Genomic DNA, 18,269 nt, shown 5'->3' on the forward strand with positions numbered 1-18,269 from the left:
ACCAGGGAAGTTCTGGAGCTACGTTTTCACTACTTCCTTTCTTTCAGTGCTCCGGATTAGCAGAATATTCCAACATTGCTCCCAGTTCTTTTTCTTGAAATGACTCTGTGCGCTGCATACAATGTTTCATAAAAATTTTTTTAATTTTACTGATTTATTTTATTTTTGGTTGTGATGGGTCTTCATTGCTGCTGGGACTTTTTCTCTAGTTGCAGTAAGCGGGATCTACACTCCAATTGCAGAGAATGGGCTCCAGGCTGCGTGGGCTTCAGTACTTGTGGCACACGGGCTCAGTAGTTGTAGCTCCCAGGCTCTGGTACACGGGCTTAGCTGCTCCGCAGTATATGTAATCTTCCTGGATCAGGGATCAAACCTGTGTCTCTTATATTGCCTGGCGGATTCCTAACTACTGCTCCACCAGAGAAGCCAAAAATGTATTTTTAACAATAACGTTTTAGAAATCACATCATAGTCATGCAGTGCTCTAGCACTGGCAAAATAAAAAAAGTGAAAGTGAAGTCACTCAGTTGTGTCTGACTCTTTGCGACCGCATGGACTGTAGCCTACCAGGCTCCTCAGTCCATGGAACTTTCCAGGCAAGAATACTGGAGTGGGTTGCCATTTCTTTCTCCAGGGGATATTCCCGACTCAGGGATTGAACCTAGGTCTTCCACATTGCAGGCAGACACATTACTGTGTGAGCCACCAGGGAAGCCCATTAAAATAAAGAAAAGACCAAGGTTAAAGAATTCATTATGAGCCAAAGGCGGCCACCATGTGGATTGTATTCTCAAGGTCTGAGTTACTCTCAAAAACAGCTAAGCAAGGAGAAGTGGAAAGGCCCAGAGATGGGTAGAATTCACTTTATTTATTTATTTATTTTTTTAATTTTAAAATCTTTAATTCTTACATGCATTCCCAAACATGAACCCCCCTCCCACCTCCCTCCCCATAACATCTCTCTGGGTCATAGAATTCACTTTCTTTCATACCAATGTTTTGTAAGTCATAAACTTCCTGAAAGCATTACTTTTGCTTTTTTTTTTTTGAGAGAGAGAGCGCCTTGGTTTTTTTGTTTGTTTGTTTTTAAGTTAAATCTTCCTTTCTTTATCTTAGTTTCTAAAACTTCTGCACTACATTTCATCTACATTAATTTTAGACATTATTCACTAAGTTTAAGAGAAATCGAGGCCCAAGACTAACTGTGACCACCCCATCCTCCCTGGTCTGACTCTGTTTTTCCTGGAGTGCTCTAACGCACCAAGGCAGGAGCCCACTGAGGCAGGAACAACATTGGGGGTATCACTGTTTCTATGTCTATTATTTACTGTACTCATCTTTCACCACTTGCAGACTAGAGCAAAAGATGGTATCAACACTGTCTTGGTTTCCTACAGGTCTCCTATGAGCAAAATGCAGGAGAATCACGATCCATCAGAGGATGGGGGAGTTTTTTGGAAGAAAAAGACCAAGCTGTCAAAATGACATAGAGACAAAACACTGGATGGCTTTTAAAGTGAAAGAAGAATAAATAAATAAATAAAAGTGAAAGAAGTATAAGGCATGCCGCCTTTAAAAACAATACTTTAAAAAAAATTATGCACAAGCGAGGAGGAAAATAAGACATATGGTCTTTAAAAATTATATCGAGCTTTTAAAATACTCTGCATGAAGTCAGAACTTGTTATTGTTCATGACAAACACACGGAGGCCAGAGTTCAGTTTACACACAAGGAAGTGTTTCCATATTTTTTTCTGTAATGAGGAGATCACATTAAGCATATTCAGTTACACTGTCATTCATTAACCTGGAGTATTCTCTACAAAGAAATGATCAAAGAATTCAAAGTCCAGTTCTCCCAGAAATTCAAGCCAGTCTTAGTTTATCTTTTAGAAAGAAAGAAAGAATCCAGTGAAACCCAGATGGGACACAAAAGAAAAAGAGAATACATCTGGGGGTTAGAGGGCAGTAGAAGCAATAGAAGGCATTGTTCCATTCCTGAAGGCTGGTATCCAGCAGAATAGTAACTGTGTATTTAGTTTTTCTCAAGCATACCTATTTTATTAAAGGCTTCTTGTAGTTCCTCCAGCTCCTCCCGAGAAATGGTGGTGGTACTGTTCTCCATCTCTGAATAGGAAAGACTACCTTCAGGTCTTTATATCTGGAAAAAGCAATGTGAGAAAAAAGAACATGAGCCCTTTGGAAACATTTATCTAAACAAGAGCAGAGGACACAGGCAGTAAAGCATCCAGAAGAAACCACCTGAGAGGTAAGGCTGACAAGGAACAAGTAGGAATAGATTCCCTGGTAACACTCTTTCCCAACAGGTCAGCCAGACAATAACTGAGATTCAGTAAAGGGAAGAAACACTGGTTTTTCACACCCTCTGCTTATCCAAAGCAAGGGCATTTCTCGATGGCTTGTATAATTTTCCTTTCCATTTGACTTCACTGTTTCAGTAAAATAAGCATTTCAAGTTGAGAAAAGTATAGCATTTAAAAATACTCAGGATGTGGTCTAAAGGTAAAATTTTAGGATGTGAATCATGTAAGTGAGAGGCTAATGATTTCGGGATGGAGCCTGTGGCTCAAACGTTCAAATTTACAGCCACCTCCTCTCCCTTTCCTTGAGCAAGGTCTTTCCCAGATTAGTGGGGCCTTTCTTATTCCAAGCAGGAGAAACAAACTAAAACCAAAAAAAAAAAAAGAAAACTGATGTAAAACTGGATTGTAAGAAAAGCAGGCATATAATAGTCATTGTAGAAAATAATTGGTAACAAATGCCCAAATCAGAAATGTAACTTATCCACAATCCTACTCTCCAGAAATATCAGCTAGTACTTTTTGTCATCTACATCTTTCTGGTCTGCTTTTCAAATGCACCTGTACCTTTATTGGGGTGTGAAAATGTGAGTATAATTTTTTGTGCTAATATATTATATGTATCAACGTAATATTTAGTGGCCACATAATAATTTTATTAGTAAATCCCTTGTTTCACAGTGTTTGCATTGCTTCCAATTTTACATTGTAAATGAATACTACAATGAACAGCCTTATAGATAAATATCTGTACATATCCATGTTTATTACTACAAATAAATATCTCGAGGAATTATTGACTTTTGGGGGGGGGCCACACCTCATAGCTTGCAGTGATCTTATTTCCCCAACCAGGGACTGAACTCAGGCCACAGCAGTGAAAGCGCCAAGTCCTAACTGGACTGCAGAGAATTCCCAAGAATTACTTACATTTTTAATACTCCTGATATGTAACAAGGCAATTTCTATTTTTAAAGTGACTTTGTGGTTTGACTATTCAGTATAAAGCTAAAGGTGAATACAAATTATGTATACCTCTTATACACACCTAATTAATGTGTATTTCAGAAAGTGAAAATGAACTAAATAAGCACTGAAGCTAAGTAGGAAAAAAAATTTTATACACATATTTATATAAGAGGTTCAACATCATCCTTGAACGTCTCTAATTTGGGGGAAACATAATTTTTTGAAATAACTGAATTAAAATGTTCACTGATTACTTAAACATCATATTAAATTATGTGAATCCCTCTAAAGAGTACAGTGTATTTGTCATTCATGATCTGTAAACCAAGTTGTTTAGGACTTTTGTTGTTCTTTCAAAAGACATTTTTTTTGTTGTTGTTACAGTTGGTATACAATATAGTGATTCACAATTTTTAAAGGTTATACTCCATTACAGTTATTATAAAATATGGGCTATATTCCCTGTGCTGAACAATAAATCCTTGTCGCTTACTCTATTCCTAATAGTTTATACCTTTTAATCTCCTATCCCCGTGTTGCCCCTTGCCCTTCTCTTTCCCCACTGGTAACCACTGGTTTGTTCTCTAAATCTGGGAGTCCATTTCTTTTTTGTTGTTATATTCACTAGTTTATTGTATTTTTTAGATCCCACATGTATGTGATATCATTCAGTATTTGTCTTTCTCTGATTTATTTCACTTAGCATAGTGCCCTCCAAGTCCATCCAGGTTGCTGCATATGGCAAAACTTCATTCTCTGTTGCAGCTGAGCAGTATCCCATCGTGTGCGTGTATGTGTGCGCACATCTTCTTTAGCCATTCATCTACTGATGGACAGTTAGGCTGCTTCCATATCTTGGCTACTGCAAATAAAACTATTAGGAACACTGAGGTATAAGTATCTTTCGGAAAGCGTTTTGGGGGGTTTTTGGTTATATACTCAGGAGTGGAATTTGGGGGTTTTATGGTAGTTCCTGGAGAAGGAAATGGCAACCCACTTGAGTGTTCTTGCCTGGAGAATCCCAGGGACAGGGGAGCCTGGTGGGCTGCCGTCTATGGGGACACACAGAGTCGGACACGACGGAAGTGACTCAGCAGCAGCGGCGTGGTACTTCTATGTTTAGTTTTTTGAGAAACCTCCCTACTGTTGTCCATGGCGGGCTTCCACCAGATGGTAAAGAATCTGCCCACAGTGTGGAAGATCCAGGTTTGATCCCTGGCTCAGGAAGACTCCCTGGAGAAAGGGATGGCTACCCACTCCAGTATTCTTGCCTGGAGAATCCCATGGACAGAGGAGCCTGGCAGGCTACAGTCCATGGAGTCCCCGAGTCAGCATAACTGAGTGGCTAACACTTTCACTTTCACTATTTACATTCTCACCAACAGTGTACGAGGGTTCTCTTTTCTCCACATTCTCTTCAACATTTGTTATTTGCGGTCATTTTGATGATAGCCATTCTGACACGTGTGAGGTGATATATCATTTTGGTTTTAATTTTCATTTCCCTGATGATCAGTGATGTTGAGCATCTTTTCATGTGGCTGTGACCACCTGTAATTCCTCTTCGGAAAAATGTCTATTCAGTTCTTATCTTCATTTTTTAATTGGGCTGTTTGTTTTTTTGATCTTGAGTTATATGAACTGTTTATATATGTTGGATATTAACCCCTTATCAGTCCTATCACTTGGAAATTTGTTCTCCTATTCAGTAGGTTGCAAAATGACAGATTTCTATACCTTACAGTTACTCTGGGGCCTGATTCTAACTAAATATGTAATTAATTGTTTAGTTTTAAATACATACCCACACCATTGCCCTCTATTTCATTCTACACTTTTTAAAAAAAATCTGAAGAGCTCAGTTCTGTAGAGTAAGAAAAAGGCAGTAACCGCAATTTCTTACGTGTTAGCAGTAAGTACATATTCACATTTTATTGAATTCTCACTTTTAGAACGTTTGCTTATTTTGTGTTGAAAGATCGCTTCTCGGCCTTTTGGCTAAGATCAAGTGTAGTATTTTGTGTTGAAAGAGATGAAACAGTCCTTTTAGGACATTTAAGAATAACCTCCCAGTCTGCAAAATGCTAATTCTGCTGTGGCTGGCTTCCAGCTTCTGTGGTTTGGTCATTCTGCATATCCTTTCCCATATTCAGAATGGTTTCTATCCCTTGCCTCAAGTTTTAAAAATAGTGGTCCAATTTTAGCATTTGCACTCCACAGAAATGCTGCAAATTAACGGTCCTTGTGTTGACCTTGCATATGAAATAACAAATACACCTGGGGTTCTATTCTTTGCTCAGTTCAGTTGCTCAGTCATGTCCAACCCCATGAACCGCAGCACACCAGGCCTCCCTGTCCATCACCAACTCCCGGAGTTCACTCAGACTCACGTCCATCGAGTCAGTGATGCCATCCAGCCATCTCATCCTCTGTCGTCCCCTTCTCCTCCTGCCCCTAATCCTTCCCAGCATCAGAGTCTTTTCCAATGAGTCAACTCTGCCTATTTAAATGTATGTCACTTGTTAATTACATAAAATATTTTTATTCTCCCATAATCCAGCAGAACCAGCATATAAAATTAGTGAAAAAGCAATTTACCCAAATGTTATTATAAGTATAAAGAAGTTTGCAGCATTATACAAGTCCTTTAGTATTTAAATGAAGCAAATAATAGACACAGAACAATCTTTAAAATATATTCTTCTTCTGTTTTTGTTTTTTTTTTTGGCCGCGACATGCAAGATCTTAGTTCCCTAACCGGAAATAGCATCTTTGCCTCCTGCATTGGAAACAGAGTCTTAACTACTGGACCACCAAGGAAGTCCCTTTAAGATATATTATTAAAAGAACAAAACAAGGAGCAGAAAATTAAGTATGGCTGGGGGAGGGGGAGCTATATCAATTGCATATTTATAAAAGCATTTCCAGAAGGATACAAAGAAAGGTAATAGTGATTGCCTTTCTAGGGGAAATGGGGAATTGGAGGCCAAGTGTTAGGGGGCTTATTTTTCATTACATATTTTTAGTCACTTTTTTTAGACTAAAGGCGGCCAAAATCAAAAATAACTGAAAAACAAGAGAAGTAGTTGTGATGGGAACTTCCCAAGTGGTCCAGTGGCTAAAACTCCACACTCCCAATGCAGGGGACCGGGGTTTGATGCCCGGTCAGGGAACTAGATCCCCCATGCTGCAACCAACAGTTTGCATGCCATAACTAAGACCCAGCACAGTCAGAAATAAACATTTTTTAAAAAAGAAGTAATTGTGGAAAGACAATGGAAACAAATAAGGTAAATACTAGTGGTCTGAAAGTATACATTATTGAACACTGATAGACAATAAGATTAGTATATATAGTTCTTATACTATATGTTACAATTTTAAGTAATATTTGCCTCATATTTCCTTAGAGGCAAAATACTATGATTAAAACAGCAAAATAATGTATAGCTTTCTACAAAGGAATGAAGATTTAGCAGTAGAATGGTTAATGGAAAACATATTGCCTCTTTCATAAGTGCAGGCTCATGCATACAGTATCAATATTTTTCTAGATTTTTGCAAAATTATGATAATCAAGTACAACGCAAAAAACTAAGTACACTACATAGTGTACCTTAACAAGCATTTTTATGTTGCACAATAAACTTATCAGGAGTAACACACTGTTGGCTGAGAAAATACAGCTGTTGAATTTGATGTATAAAAAACTGTTCTAGCTACATGATCCCAAATAAAGTGCTTACTATGATGTTTTTCCATGGGAAAACGTTTCTGCTACAATAAGATAGCACAGACTTTTTAAAACTTGGTGACCCCATGGCCTGTAGCCCACCAGGCTCCTCTGTCCATGGAATTCTCCAGGCAAGAATACTGGAGTGAGTTGCCATTTCCTTCTCAGGGAATCTTCCCAACCCAAAGATCTAACCTAGGTCTCCCACACTGCCAGCAAATTCTTTACTGTCTGAGCCACCAGGAAAGCCCCTAAAACTTTACAGAAGAGAATTAAATTTTCAAAGTAGTATGTAACATTTTAGAAGAAAACCCCAATGACCCTATAGCTAGTAAGCCCAATATTTATTTTTCTCACTAGTCCCATAGTTAGATGATTAATGCACTCTCTTAAATGCTTTGTGTCCATTCTCTTTCCTCATGACTCCATAAGGCAGGCACTGTCCTCATTTTATAATTGACAAAGGGGTGGTTCAGAGGATTGAATAACTTTCTCAGTGTCCCAAAGTGAAGAACTCTCAGAGGCTCCTAACCTAGCTGTAGCAGAACCCTACTGTGTCTTATTCCTTCCTCTAGGCCAGTACGTTCTGAAGTCACCCCAATATAATCTGATATCAAACCATAAAATGTATAAATGTGTAACTGTCCAATAATCATACAATAATTTATGTAATATATGAAGCATATATACCTGTGAAATAAGAATTTGCATTTTAAAAGAAATCAGCCTCTGTAAAATTCTTTGTAAAGTTTTGGGGAAAAACTTCTAACTAGGTCAACTCATACTTATCAGGCATATAACTTGCCAATCCTGAAACACTAAAACACAGAGTCACTAGAGTTCACTCTGCAGTTTTAGAAATGAAGCCACATCACTAACTGGTACCCAAACACCTGGCACTGACGCTCACCCACCTGGATGCCTGAGACAGCTCAGAACAGCACAGCTTTCCAAAGTCATTCCTATAAAAAGGAGCCCAGAGACAGCCAGGATCACTGTCAGAGACCCAACAACAGGGAAGGTTATGCTGGATTTTCTAGACAGGTATATCTTCCCATGGCTTTTGACATGTGTCCTACACATCTTCAATAATTTCAATTCTTCTTTCCCCCTGTTTTTTCTTTTTTAAGCCCATATAATTTTAAATAACACCTTCTTTCACCAAGTAAAACCTTTCTTTCCTGTCTTAATTCTTAAGTGTACCCTGACACAACCAAACATAAGTTTGGAAAGTTAAAAGTATATTCTAAAAATGGACTTCTTAATTTAGATGAAATTGGATCTGATCTTTTCTCCTCCCTCAAATTTCTAGCTTCCTTGAACCTCTAAAAGCTTTACCAAAATTAGCCTAAGTAGCTCTTTATGGTTGGCAGGTTCTAAAGTTCCTTGGACAGTTTCAGAAAAAAAGGCATCAGAAACAACTCTGAGAGCACCAAGACTTTGATGCCTTTCTACCAATCCCAAAGGCCGAAACTGTGAGGGACCAAAGCTGTCTTCAGTGGTACTTTCTGGCTTCCCAGCTCCTCTGCTTTCCCTCCTCTCACTGCGGGCCTAGGTCTGGGTCACCTGAGATTCTGAATTCTTGAGGGAGCCACTGACTCAGGGCACGCCGCCTTCCCCCTCGTCCATCTTCCAAAATTCCCTTCTGCCCTCACTCCCCCTTCTCTAGTATTGTAAACACTGACGGCAAATACTTAGGACTTTCAATGAGGCTGGAACTATGCTATTCTCCTCACACAATAAGCTCACCATTTACCTATTCTTCTACTGATGGAACAAACATCCTCCCTTAAAATGTAAATTAGAAGACTATTGAGATTAGATAACCTGCCCAAGGAAGACAGACAAAATAAAAGATTAAAAAACAAATCAGTTTCTTAACCTAAGCTCTCAAATTCTACATACAGTTCAATTAATATCCCTATCCCTATTCTCTCACTGCAAGCATCACAGGTAGTTCCCACACACACAGAGTTTTGAAGAAAGGGTTGAGGACCAACAGACACTTTTGTATGAGTGACTAACCCTCAAGGTGTTAAATTATTCCAACTGTATTTATAGCTTAAGGGCAACTGCCTGTTTTCTTTAGTTGAATAATGGGAAAATACATGATTGTTTAATCAACATAATACTTATAAAACAGTAGAATAAACAAACGACATCCACCTGCTTCTTAAAAAAATAGTAAAAGCAAAGTGCTAAAGGATACATACAGTATACCAATTATTGTAAATTATAAAACACAGAATACTTTACGTATCATTTACCCTACCATACATCTGTAGTAAAACTTAAAAACACATGGGAAAGACACAACAAATTAAGAATAGTGTTTGTGGAGAAGGAGCTTCCCAGGTAGTGCTAGCGGCCAAGAACCCACCTGCCAATGCAGGAGACTTAAGAGACGTGGATTCGATCCCTGGGTTGGGAAGATTCCCCAGAGGAGAGCATAGCAACCCACTCCAGTATTCTTGCGTGGAGAATCCCAAGGACAGGGGAGTCTGGCAGGCTACAATCCATAGGGTCAAAAAGAGTCGGACGCAACTGAAGCAACTTGGCACACGCATGCATGTGGAGAAGGAGGTAAGGGACACTTCTGCAGGCTAGAGCTGATATATATATTTTTTTAATGATAAATTTGAAACAATTATGGTTAACTTTTAATATCTGTTTTAAATAACTCATTACTTTAGTTTTTAAACTCAGTAAAAATAATAAAGATAACAAAAGAATATGTTTTGGAAAGGAGAACATTTCCCAAAGCCCCTCAAGGTTTGGGGGGGAAAATCTCTTTATTACTTTAATCATAAGCAATAAAAATAGTTAATAATATCGGGGCAGAATAACTTATTGAAATATAAACTTGTGTTTATTCTCCCACCCCATTCAAAAAGCAATAACTAAATCTTGTCTTAGGAGTTCTGGCAGCCCAGAAGGCAAAAGCAGATTGGAACCTGTGGTCCCTTCAGTCTTTGGACAGAAGCACAAGCCTTTTGGGGCTCACTTAGGCTGGTTGTGCTGGGAATGGGGCAGCAGGAGAAGACCACCTCTAAGGAAGATGGAGAGGAGGAAAGATTATCCTGGTGGAAATGGACGGGAAGCCGTGGATGTGAGCACAGAGCCCCAGGGAAGGCAGAGAGAAGGGATGAAGTGCCACAGCACCTCTGCTGGAGGGACTCACGGGCTGAGCCAGTGGGTGTTTCCCAGGCCCCCTCAGAGGATGAAGGACCAAGGATGGGAGCACTTCCTCCCAGCCTTTGCCGACTCTAAGATCCCAAGACAACAGAGGCTGATGGACAGATTCCAGGTGCCTAAGACTTGACAGGACTCAGGCAGGATGAGGCATCACAGTCAAAACAAAGTTGCTTTCAAAAACACAAAGAGGGAATTCCTTGGCTGTCCAGCAGTCAGGACTCCATACTCTTTGCTGCCGATGGTATCAGTTCAATCCCTGGTCCAGGAACTAAGAACCCCTAAGTCACGTGGTCAAAAAATAGAATATAAAGAAATGTGATATTTCTTTCCTACCTTTTTTATGGTAAAAGCCTTGATAGTGTCTCTGTAGAGAAGTGACTAGGATCAGAGGTTCCAGGGCATTTCAGTACCTTCTGCTGGTGTCCCCTCCTTCCCTTCTTCACTAACTGTGATCCTAGCTCCCACCACAGCCCTCCTCTTTGCCTGTTACATTCTGTATTCAATGCTCCATTACAGTTGAAAGATCACAGGGTCACTGGAATATATCCCTATGTGAAAAAGTAAACAGCAAAGAAATATAAATTAATTGAAGAGTTTTCTTTCTAGTGTAAAGGAAATCTGGAAAAATATTTTCATCTGTCTGTAATATTTCCAGCAATTGCCTTTTCCTGATCGCATTTCACTGCATCATTCATTTTGTAAAAAGCAAACATTCATGTTCCGTATCAACTTGTTCAGTTTTTCAAATCAGGCTTTCTTTAGTTAACAGGAAAGTCCACCGACTCACTAATAGAAGTGTGAATTGGGATACCACTGAGTTTGTTAAATATTAGTCTCCTACTCTACATACCAACCTGGATAGCCCTTTGGACAGAAAGAATTTTTAATGGATACACTAATTCAAATTTTCCCTGAGCATCCTTCTGGTCTGACACAACTGAGCTCAACTTCCTCATTCAGTCTACAGGAGCAGACATGTTAGGTAAACATTCCTAAAAAGTGATTAATTTGATTGCTAACAGCTAGAATTTTTTAACCCCCAAACTATTTTTTTAAATAGTAGTTATGGTTACTATAGGGCTTCCCTGGTGGCTCAGAGGATAAAGCGTCTGCCTGCAATGCAGGAGACCAGGGTTCGATCCCTGGGTTGGGAAGATCCCCTGGAGAAGGAAATGGCAACCCACTCCAGTATTCTTGCCTCGAGAATCCCACGGACAGAGGAGCCTGGCGGGCTACAGTCCACAGGGTTGCAAAGAGTTGGACACGACTGAGTGACTTATGTATTATTATGGTTACTATCAATTATTTTTTTCTCAAATAAGCTAAATAACTTCCTAAGTGCCTGTACCATCCTAGAAAACATAATTAGACACCATTATGAAGAGTTAAGCCAGGATTAACACCTGGGATGAAGGGGTTTGGCTCCAAGTTGACTCATTTGTGACCTCTCAAAGGGAGGCCTACCAATCTCCTGCAAAAACAAACAAGACAAAAAATAACAATATTGTCATTGCTATCTTAACGTTGGGGCTCTTCCCCACTTTAGTTTTTCCAAGTCTTAACCATCTCATTACTCCCCACACTACCAAGTTAACATGCTTTCTGCCCCTAACTCTCAACCAACAGTCCACTCACCACTCCCGACATGTCCTTAACTCCTTCCCACCTGCCTTAGATATGAGCACCTCTGTCTTTTCCTTGCCTCTTCTGTATTGTCTACATAAGATACATACATACATTATTGTGATGGCGATGGATACAATAATACATTCATTATTGTATTCTTGAATATGTGTTGTCTTGTAATAGTCACATTTTGTTATTTTATTCTTATCTTCCTAACATCATTGCTGTCTCTTTGCAGGTAAAAGATATATGTTTTCTTCTTTTTGTGTTCCCCATGGTCTTATCATATTATATATATGGGAAAAGATTAGTAAAATTTATTAATAGCGATATTTCCCTTCACAGAGCAGGGATGAAAAAGTGAAAATGTCAGTTGCTTAGTCATGTCCAACTCTTTGTGATCCCATGGACTGAAGCCTACCAGGCTCCTCTGTCCATGGAATTCTCCAGGCAGGAATATTGGAGTGGGGTGCCATGCCCTTCTCCAGAGGATCCTCCCAACCCAGGGATCGAACCTAGGTCTCCTACATTAGCAGGCAGATTCTTTACCATCTGAGCCACCAGAGAAGCCCCAAGAGTAGGGATGGTACTAGGTCAAAAAAGGGCCAAACCAAACAACAGTCCATGGGAAATGTGTCACCAACAGATGGGTGAAAAGACTAAGTGGGGGTTTCCGCATCTCAGTAACCAGTCCTCATTCTCTCACCTCCTTATTATTTATTCAACAATGACTTATGAGCACCTGTTCGTGGTGCTGTGTATTAGAGGCACAAAGATGGCACTGAAATTTTGAACCCACATGGGTTCAAAATCTTTCAAAATAATCTTTAGTCAACCTTTCCCTTAAATCTTGCAAAGTAATTTTTGCCAACTCTTTTCCTAGTTCAATTCAGTCACTCAGTCATGTCCTACTCTTGGCTACTCCATGGACTGCAGTACACCAGGCTTTCCTGTTCATCACCAGCTCCATCAGCAAAGTAGAGAACAGAGAGAATCTGTATACATCTTGTCCCCACTCACTGCATGGGTCACCTCCGTGACCAGCCTCAATTACATTCACCATAGTTCTGTGTGTCTGTACACCTAAGCATGGAATTGGGGTTGGCTTCTGAGCGCTGAGTGGCTGCTAGAATTTCCACCAGGATCTTTCTACATCCATTTACTTCAAAGCCCCATTATGAAGCCTCTAGTTGGGGAGCTTACATTCATTCAAGTACTCAATGAATAAGGATTATTTGACTGGACTAATGAGGTTTAAAGATGAATAAGAGTCAGTCTCTTCTAAAACAACATTCAATATAATACTGACCAGGTTCAACTATAAACACCTGAGAAGCTTAATTAAAACTGATTTTGGGGTAAATGACAATGTAATCTTATGATTACGTCTCTCTGATAAACAAATTAGAATCAACTCCTAATTCACTTTCTGTTTTAATCTGGATTTAAAGGCTCCTCTTCTATACTAAATATCACTTACTGTAGGGTCATTCAGTATATATCATATATAATCCTGGGTTGGAACTTTCCGGATGAATTGTAGCCAAGGCAATCATAGCATATGGAGTAGAATACAAGAAGGCTAAAAGGGTGTGCGTGTGTGTGTGTGTCTGTGTGTGTGTGTGTCTGTGTGTGTGTCTGTGTGTCTGTGTGTGTGTGTCTGTGTGTGTGTGTCTGTGTGTGTGTGTCTGTGTGTGTGTGTCTGTGTGTGTGTGTCTGTGTGTGTGTCTGTGTGTGTGTGTCTGTGTGTGTCTGTGTGTGTGTGTCTGTGTGTGTGTGTCTGTGTACACATGCATGTGTATGTACACAGCACATGCAAACATACGCATTGGAGAGAAAACAAGAATGAGAGAAAAAGGCCTAAAACTTTTGAAGAAGACAGAAACAGGAGTTCTCAGAGAAGCATTTAGCAGGTGAAGGACTCATGTTGTGGCAAAACTCTCTTTCTTTATTAAAACAAAGTGCAAATCAGAGGTGGGCCTGACCCAAATCAAAATACCTATGTAAAAGCATGTGGGGAGTCAACAAGTATTTGGAGTCCAAACGTTGACTCAGACCCCAAAAAAGCAGATTATACAGAAGGACTTGGAAAAAATAACTATCCCAAGGACAGACACCAGAAGCTGCTGGCACCACAATTCTGACCTTCAATACTTTGTGTATGGGAGTCAGTCACTCAAGCACAGAGGTTCAAAAGTCATTTGACTTATGCAACTGAATGAGTAGTTATGAAGAGTTTGTGTTGCTCACTGAATGATTAAATGAGTGTGTAAAAAAATAATAATAAATTTGGTCTTTTCTCACAATGCCCTTATCAGAGTTCTCCTCATTATTTCTGACTAAAACCAAATAAGTGCAGGCTCAGTTCTGAAACCCTAATACTTGGAGTGGGTGCAAGTGCAGAAGTGGTAAAGCACTAGCCTAGGCAGAGAGGACAATATGTACAGCTCATCTCCTGCCCTGTGCCCTCAGGTCCACCCGGACAGGTGTTTTAAAGGATCCGCCATGCCTCCACGGTGTAGACTCAGCTCCTCCACTGCAGCCTGTCCAAGGGGCACGGAAAGCTCTGCCCCTCTGTGAGCCAGGGCTTCCCTGATGGCTCAGAGGTTAAAGCGTCTGACTCCAGTGCAGGAGACCCAGGTTCGATCCCTGGGTCAGGAAGATCCCCTGGAGAAGGAAATGGCAACCCACTCCAGTACTCTTGCCTGGAGAATCTCATGTACAGAGGAGCCTGGTAGGCTACAGTCCATGGGGTCACAAAGAGTCAGACACGACTGAGCGACTTCACTTCACACCCACATAACCATTATTTAGAACCCAACACAGAACATTTAACACCAGGGGTATCAAACTAGAACTCTGGTCTATTAATTTTGGTTCTGCAGCTCCCTAATTTTAAGTTATCCCACTTGGCCCCTCTAAGGGCCTCAGAGGAAATGCTGTGTCTCTCTAGAAACACTCCAAACAAATTAGCTCATTCTCAGGGCCAGAGGAAAATATTTAGTCCCTTGTATGAAAACGCAACCTCAGTTGTGCACCACTCACAACATCGTTAATCCCAACGAGGGGCATTTCCAAGGGTCAGTTCCTCAGAGAAGAGGGGCCAGCAGGTCATGAGCCCATCAATCACATTCCTACTTAGGTAACTGGATCTGCCCACCATCCCAGGATCTTTTCTTCTCATTTATTATTTATATCCCATCTACTCTCCCTCAACCCCACCCCCACTTTAGGACTTCTCTGGCTGAGAAAATTCAATACAAAGTGTTACCCAAGTCCCTATCATATTGTGTTACAATATCAATACTTCAAGTATTATTTTCTCCATATGCTTTGTTTCTTCTCTGGCAACTGTCTCTGAACTTTGGGTAACAGCATTAATTTTATTTGGGGGATTCTACTCGTTCCCTATAATCTGTCCATGACATTTGAGCAAAGCTCCGGGTCCAAGCCAATCAGCACATCATGCTTCTCAGCCACAGTGATTTGGTTTAGGGACAGGCATATATCACCCAGTTGGAGCCAACAAGACGGAAGAAAGCTTTTGTGAAACTTTCTGTAGTGGGGGGCCTACACACTCCCCTGGATCCCTACTGATGAGGATGTAGAGGCCAGAGCATCCGTAGCCATTCTGCCTCCATGAAGAAAGAACCCAGGACTGAGAATGAAGCTAAAACCAAGACTCAGAAGAAGGCAGAGATGATGAGTAAAGAGAAAACACCACACCTGGCAGGGCTGAATCTTGAATTCCACCATGCTAAAGCCTTTGTGCTTTTTCTAGCTACTTGAAACTGTATTTTAAAGCCAGTTAAACTGGCTTTCTGTTACTTGCAACAATGAGTCCAAACTGATAACAAAGAGCAATGACATACATAATTTACAAAAAGAAAATGGAGAAAGGTGGGTGTCATTTCCTCAAAGGATAGAGTATTTGGACATCCTGAATTGGGAAAGAAATTAACCATAATTATATTTTCTGAATAGAGTTACACTTAGATAAGGAACATTATTTTTTCGTAATTTGTAATTTACCCCCACCACACCTAATCCCAGAAATTCAGTGTGTCAGTGAGTTTACAGTTGCTCCCACAGCAATCATCAGCATTGAGATTATATTCATAGCCTAAATGCCTCCCAGTCTATGGCTTCTTTGTACTGTTTTTTTCCTTCTCTTTATCCATGAAGGTTTTTCCTACTTCTCTCATAAGTCGCTTCTAACTGGAGATAATAAACTAAGTAGTAATATAGTACGAGAAATGACAAATATTTCTGGTATGAGGCAGGGCACGGCAATCTAGCTACAATAAGGAACATTCAAAGTCAACAAATCATTAAAATCAGGAAATTACTAACTCAGTGCAGGCAGAAGGAAAAAAAAAGTAATTTACATAGTCTCTCAGAGTAAAAAAAATAAAATAAACACACAAGATGTTTGCAGGTTTATCCCATGCTCGACCCAAAATAGGTACCCTCAGGCATCAAGTCCCTGTAAGTTAGTGAAATTTCCAAAGGGATACTTAACCCAGACCGCAGTAGGACTCATACTATAATTTGCTGTGTGGAACAGTAATGTGCTTCCAGCATACAAAGGGAATAAGAAAGATGCATGGCACACAGGATTTAGAAATGAGGCTGAATAAATAAAACTCTATCTATTCTTATAATAGCATTTCTATACATTATCAGATATCACATGGCTTCTCAAAGAAATTGGCCTGAAATAAACTTTGGGTATGGACATTAGAAATGACAGATCTTTCTTTCTTTTCTGTACATAGAAAAGATTTAATACTGTTTAAATCATCTAAACCCTTCCTGGTTTGGTTTTTTTTTGTCTATCAGTTACTGAGAATTTTCTCATTGTTGTAAATTTCCCAAAGTAATTGCAAATTTGTGTCTTTCTCCTTTTTGTTTAATTTTTGCTCTCCCTCTGTGTATGTGTGTGTTCAGTTCAGTTCAGTTGCTCAGTCGTGTCCGACTCTTTGCAACCCCATGAATCGAAGCACGCCAGGCCTCCCTGTCCATCACCATCTCCCAGAGTTCACTCAGACTCATGTCCATCGAGTCGGTGATGCCATCCAGCCATCTCATCCTGGGTCGTCCCCTTCTCCTCCTGCCCCCAATCCCTCCCAGCATCAGAGTCTTTTCCAATGAGTCAGCTCTTCACATGAGGTGGCCAAAGTACTGGAGTTTCAGCTTTAGCATCATTCCTTCCAAAGAAATCCCAGGGCTGATCTCCTTCAGAATGGATTGGATCTAGGTGCATATAAATGTGGAATTGTTATATCCTCTGATGGACTGACCCATTTCTATTATAAAATGCTAAACTTTAACTTTGCTATTTTGAAATAAATTCAGGCTTACAAAAAAGTTGTAAAAATTGTGAAAAGTGTCTCCATATACCTTTTACCCATCTTCCCCAAATGTTAACATTTTCTATAAACATAGTACACATCAAATCCAAGAAATTAATATTGATATGACTAATAAACAACAGATTTTATTAAAATGCTAAACTTTAGGACTCCTTCCCTCAAAACTTTCTTTGACAGTAGTACAACTTTGTTTGGATTAGTGCTTCTTTCTTTCAATTTTTCTGAATCCCTATATTTAAAACATAGCTCTTATAAGCAGTGTATTATCAATTTAATATAAAATATCCAAACAATTTTTATCTTTAAATAGGAATATTTACTTAACTAAATGTAATTACTGATGTGTTTAGACATAAGGCTACCACCTTATAATTTATTTTCTATTTTCCCACCCATTTTATCTTTCTGTCCTTTCTTGATTTCTTTGGAATTAATGGAGTATCTTCTTTTTTTCTAGTTTTCGCTTCTATTAGCTTCTTTATCAAGTCTGTTTCCTGCTTTTATTGTTGTTTTGGACTTCCAGTTTACAAAAATTTCCCAAGACGTCACTATATTGCTGTTTAAAATTACACAAGCTGCCTAATTATCCTCATTTCCCTGCCATCCCATTCTTGGGCATATATCCAGAGGAAAACATGGTCCAAAAAGATACATGGAAGCAACCTAAATGTCCATTTACAGAGGAATAGATAAAGATGTGGCATGCATATACAATAGGCTATTACTCAGTCATTAATAAGAATGAAATAATGCCATTTGCAGCAACATGAATGGACCTAAAGATTGTCATATTGAGTGTAGAAAGTCAGAGAAAGAGAAATATCGTATAATATCCCTTATATGCAGAATCTTGAAAGAAATGATACAAATGAACTTATTTACAAAACAGAAACAGACTCACAGATTAGAGAATGAATTTATGGTTACCACCAGAGGGTATGAATGGGGGGAAGGGATAATTAGGGAGTTTGGTGTTGACATGTATACACTGTTACATTTAAAATGAACAAACAAGGACTGCTGGATAGTTCAGGGAACTCTGCTCAATA

General features: G+C 39.5%; 1 protein-coding gene and 1 non-coding gene across 3 annotated transcripts in view; one reads left to right on the forward strand and one right to left on the reverse strand.

Annotated features, from left to right (window-relative positions):
* Positions 1 to 18,269, reverse strand: part of PLS1 (plastin 1) — a 126,780-nt gene that overhangs the window by 56,173 nt on the left and 52,338 nt on the right. For both annotated transcript variants that reach the window (XM_069563409.1, XM_069563419.1), the window contains one exon: positions 2,057 to 2,162. In XM_069563409.1, the coding sequence (XP_069419510.1) occupies positions 2,057 to 2,126 (70 nt within the window). In that variant the 5' untranslated portion in view covers positions 2,127 to 2,162. The remainder of the gene's footprint in view (positions 1 to 2,056; positions 2,163 to 18,269) is intronic.
* Positions 5,270 to 5,456, forward strand: LOC138431076 (U2 spliceosomal RNA). The gene has a single exon (XR_011253520.1). It is a non-coding gene; the product is annotated as a U2 spliceosomal RNA (small nuclear RNA).

The sequence above is a fragment of the Ovis canadensis genome, chromosome 1, assembly GCF_042477335.2.
Source record: "Ovis canadensis isolate MfBH-ARS-UI-01 breed Bighorn chromosome 1, ARS-UI_OviCan_v2, whole genome shotgun sequence".
Taxonomy (NCBI): domain Eukaryota; kingdom Metazoa; phylum Chordata; class Mammalia; order Artiodactyla; family Bovidae; genus Ovis; species Ovis canadensis.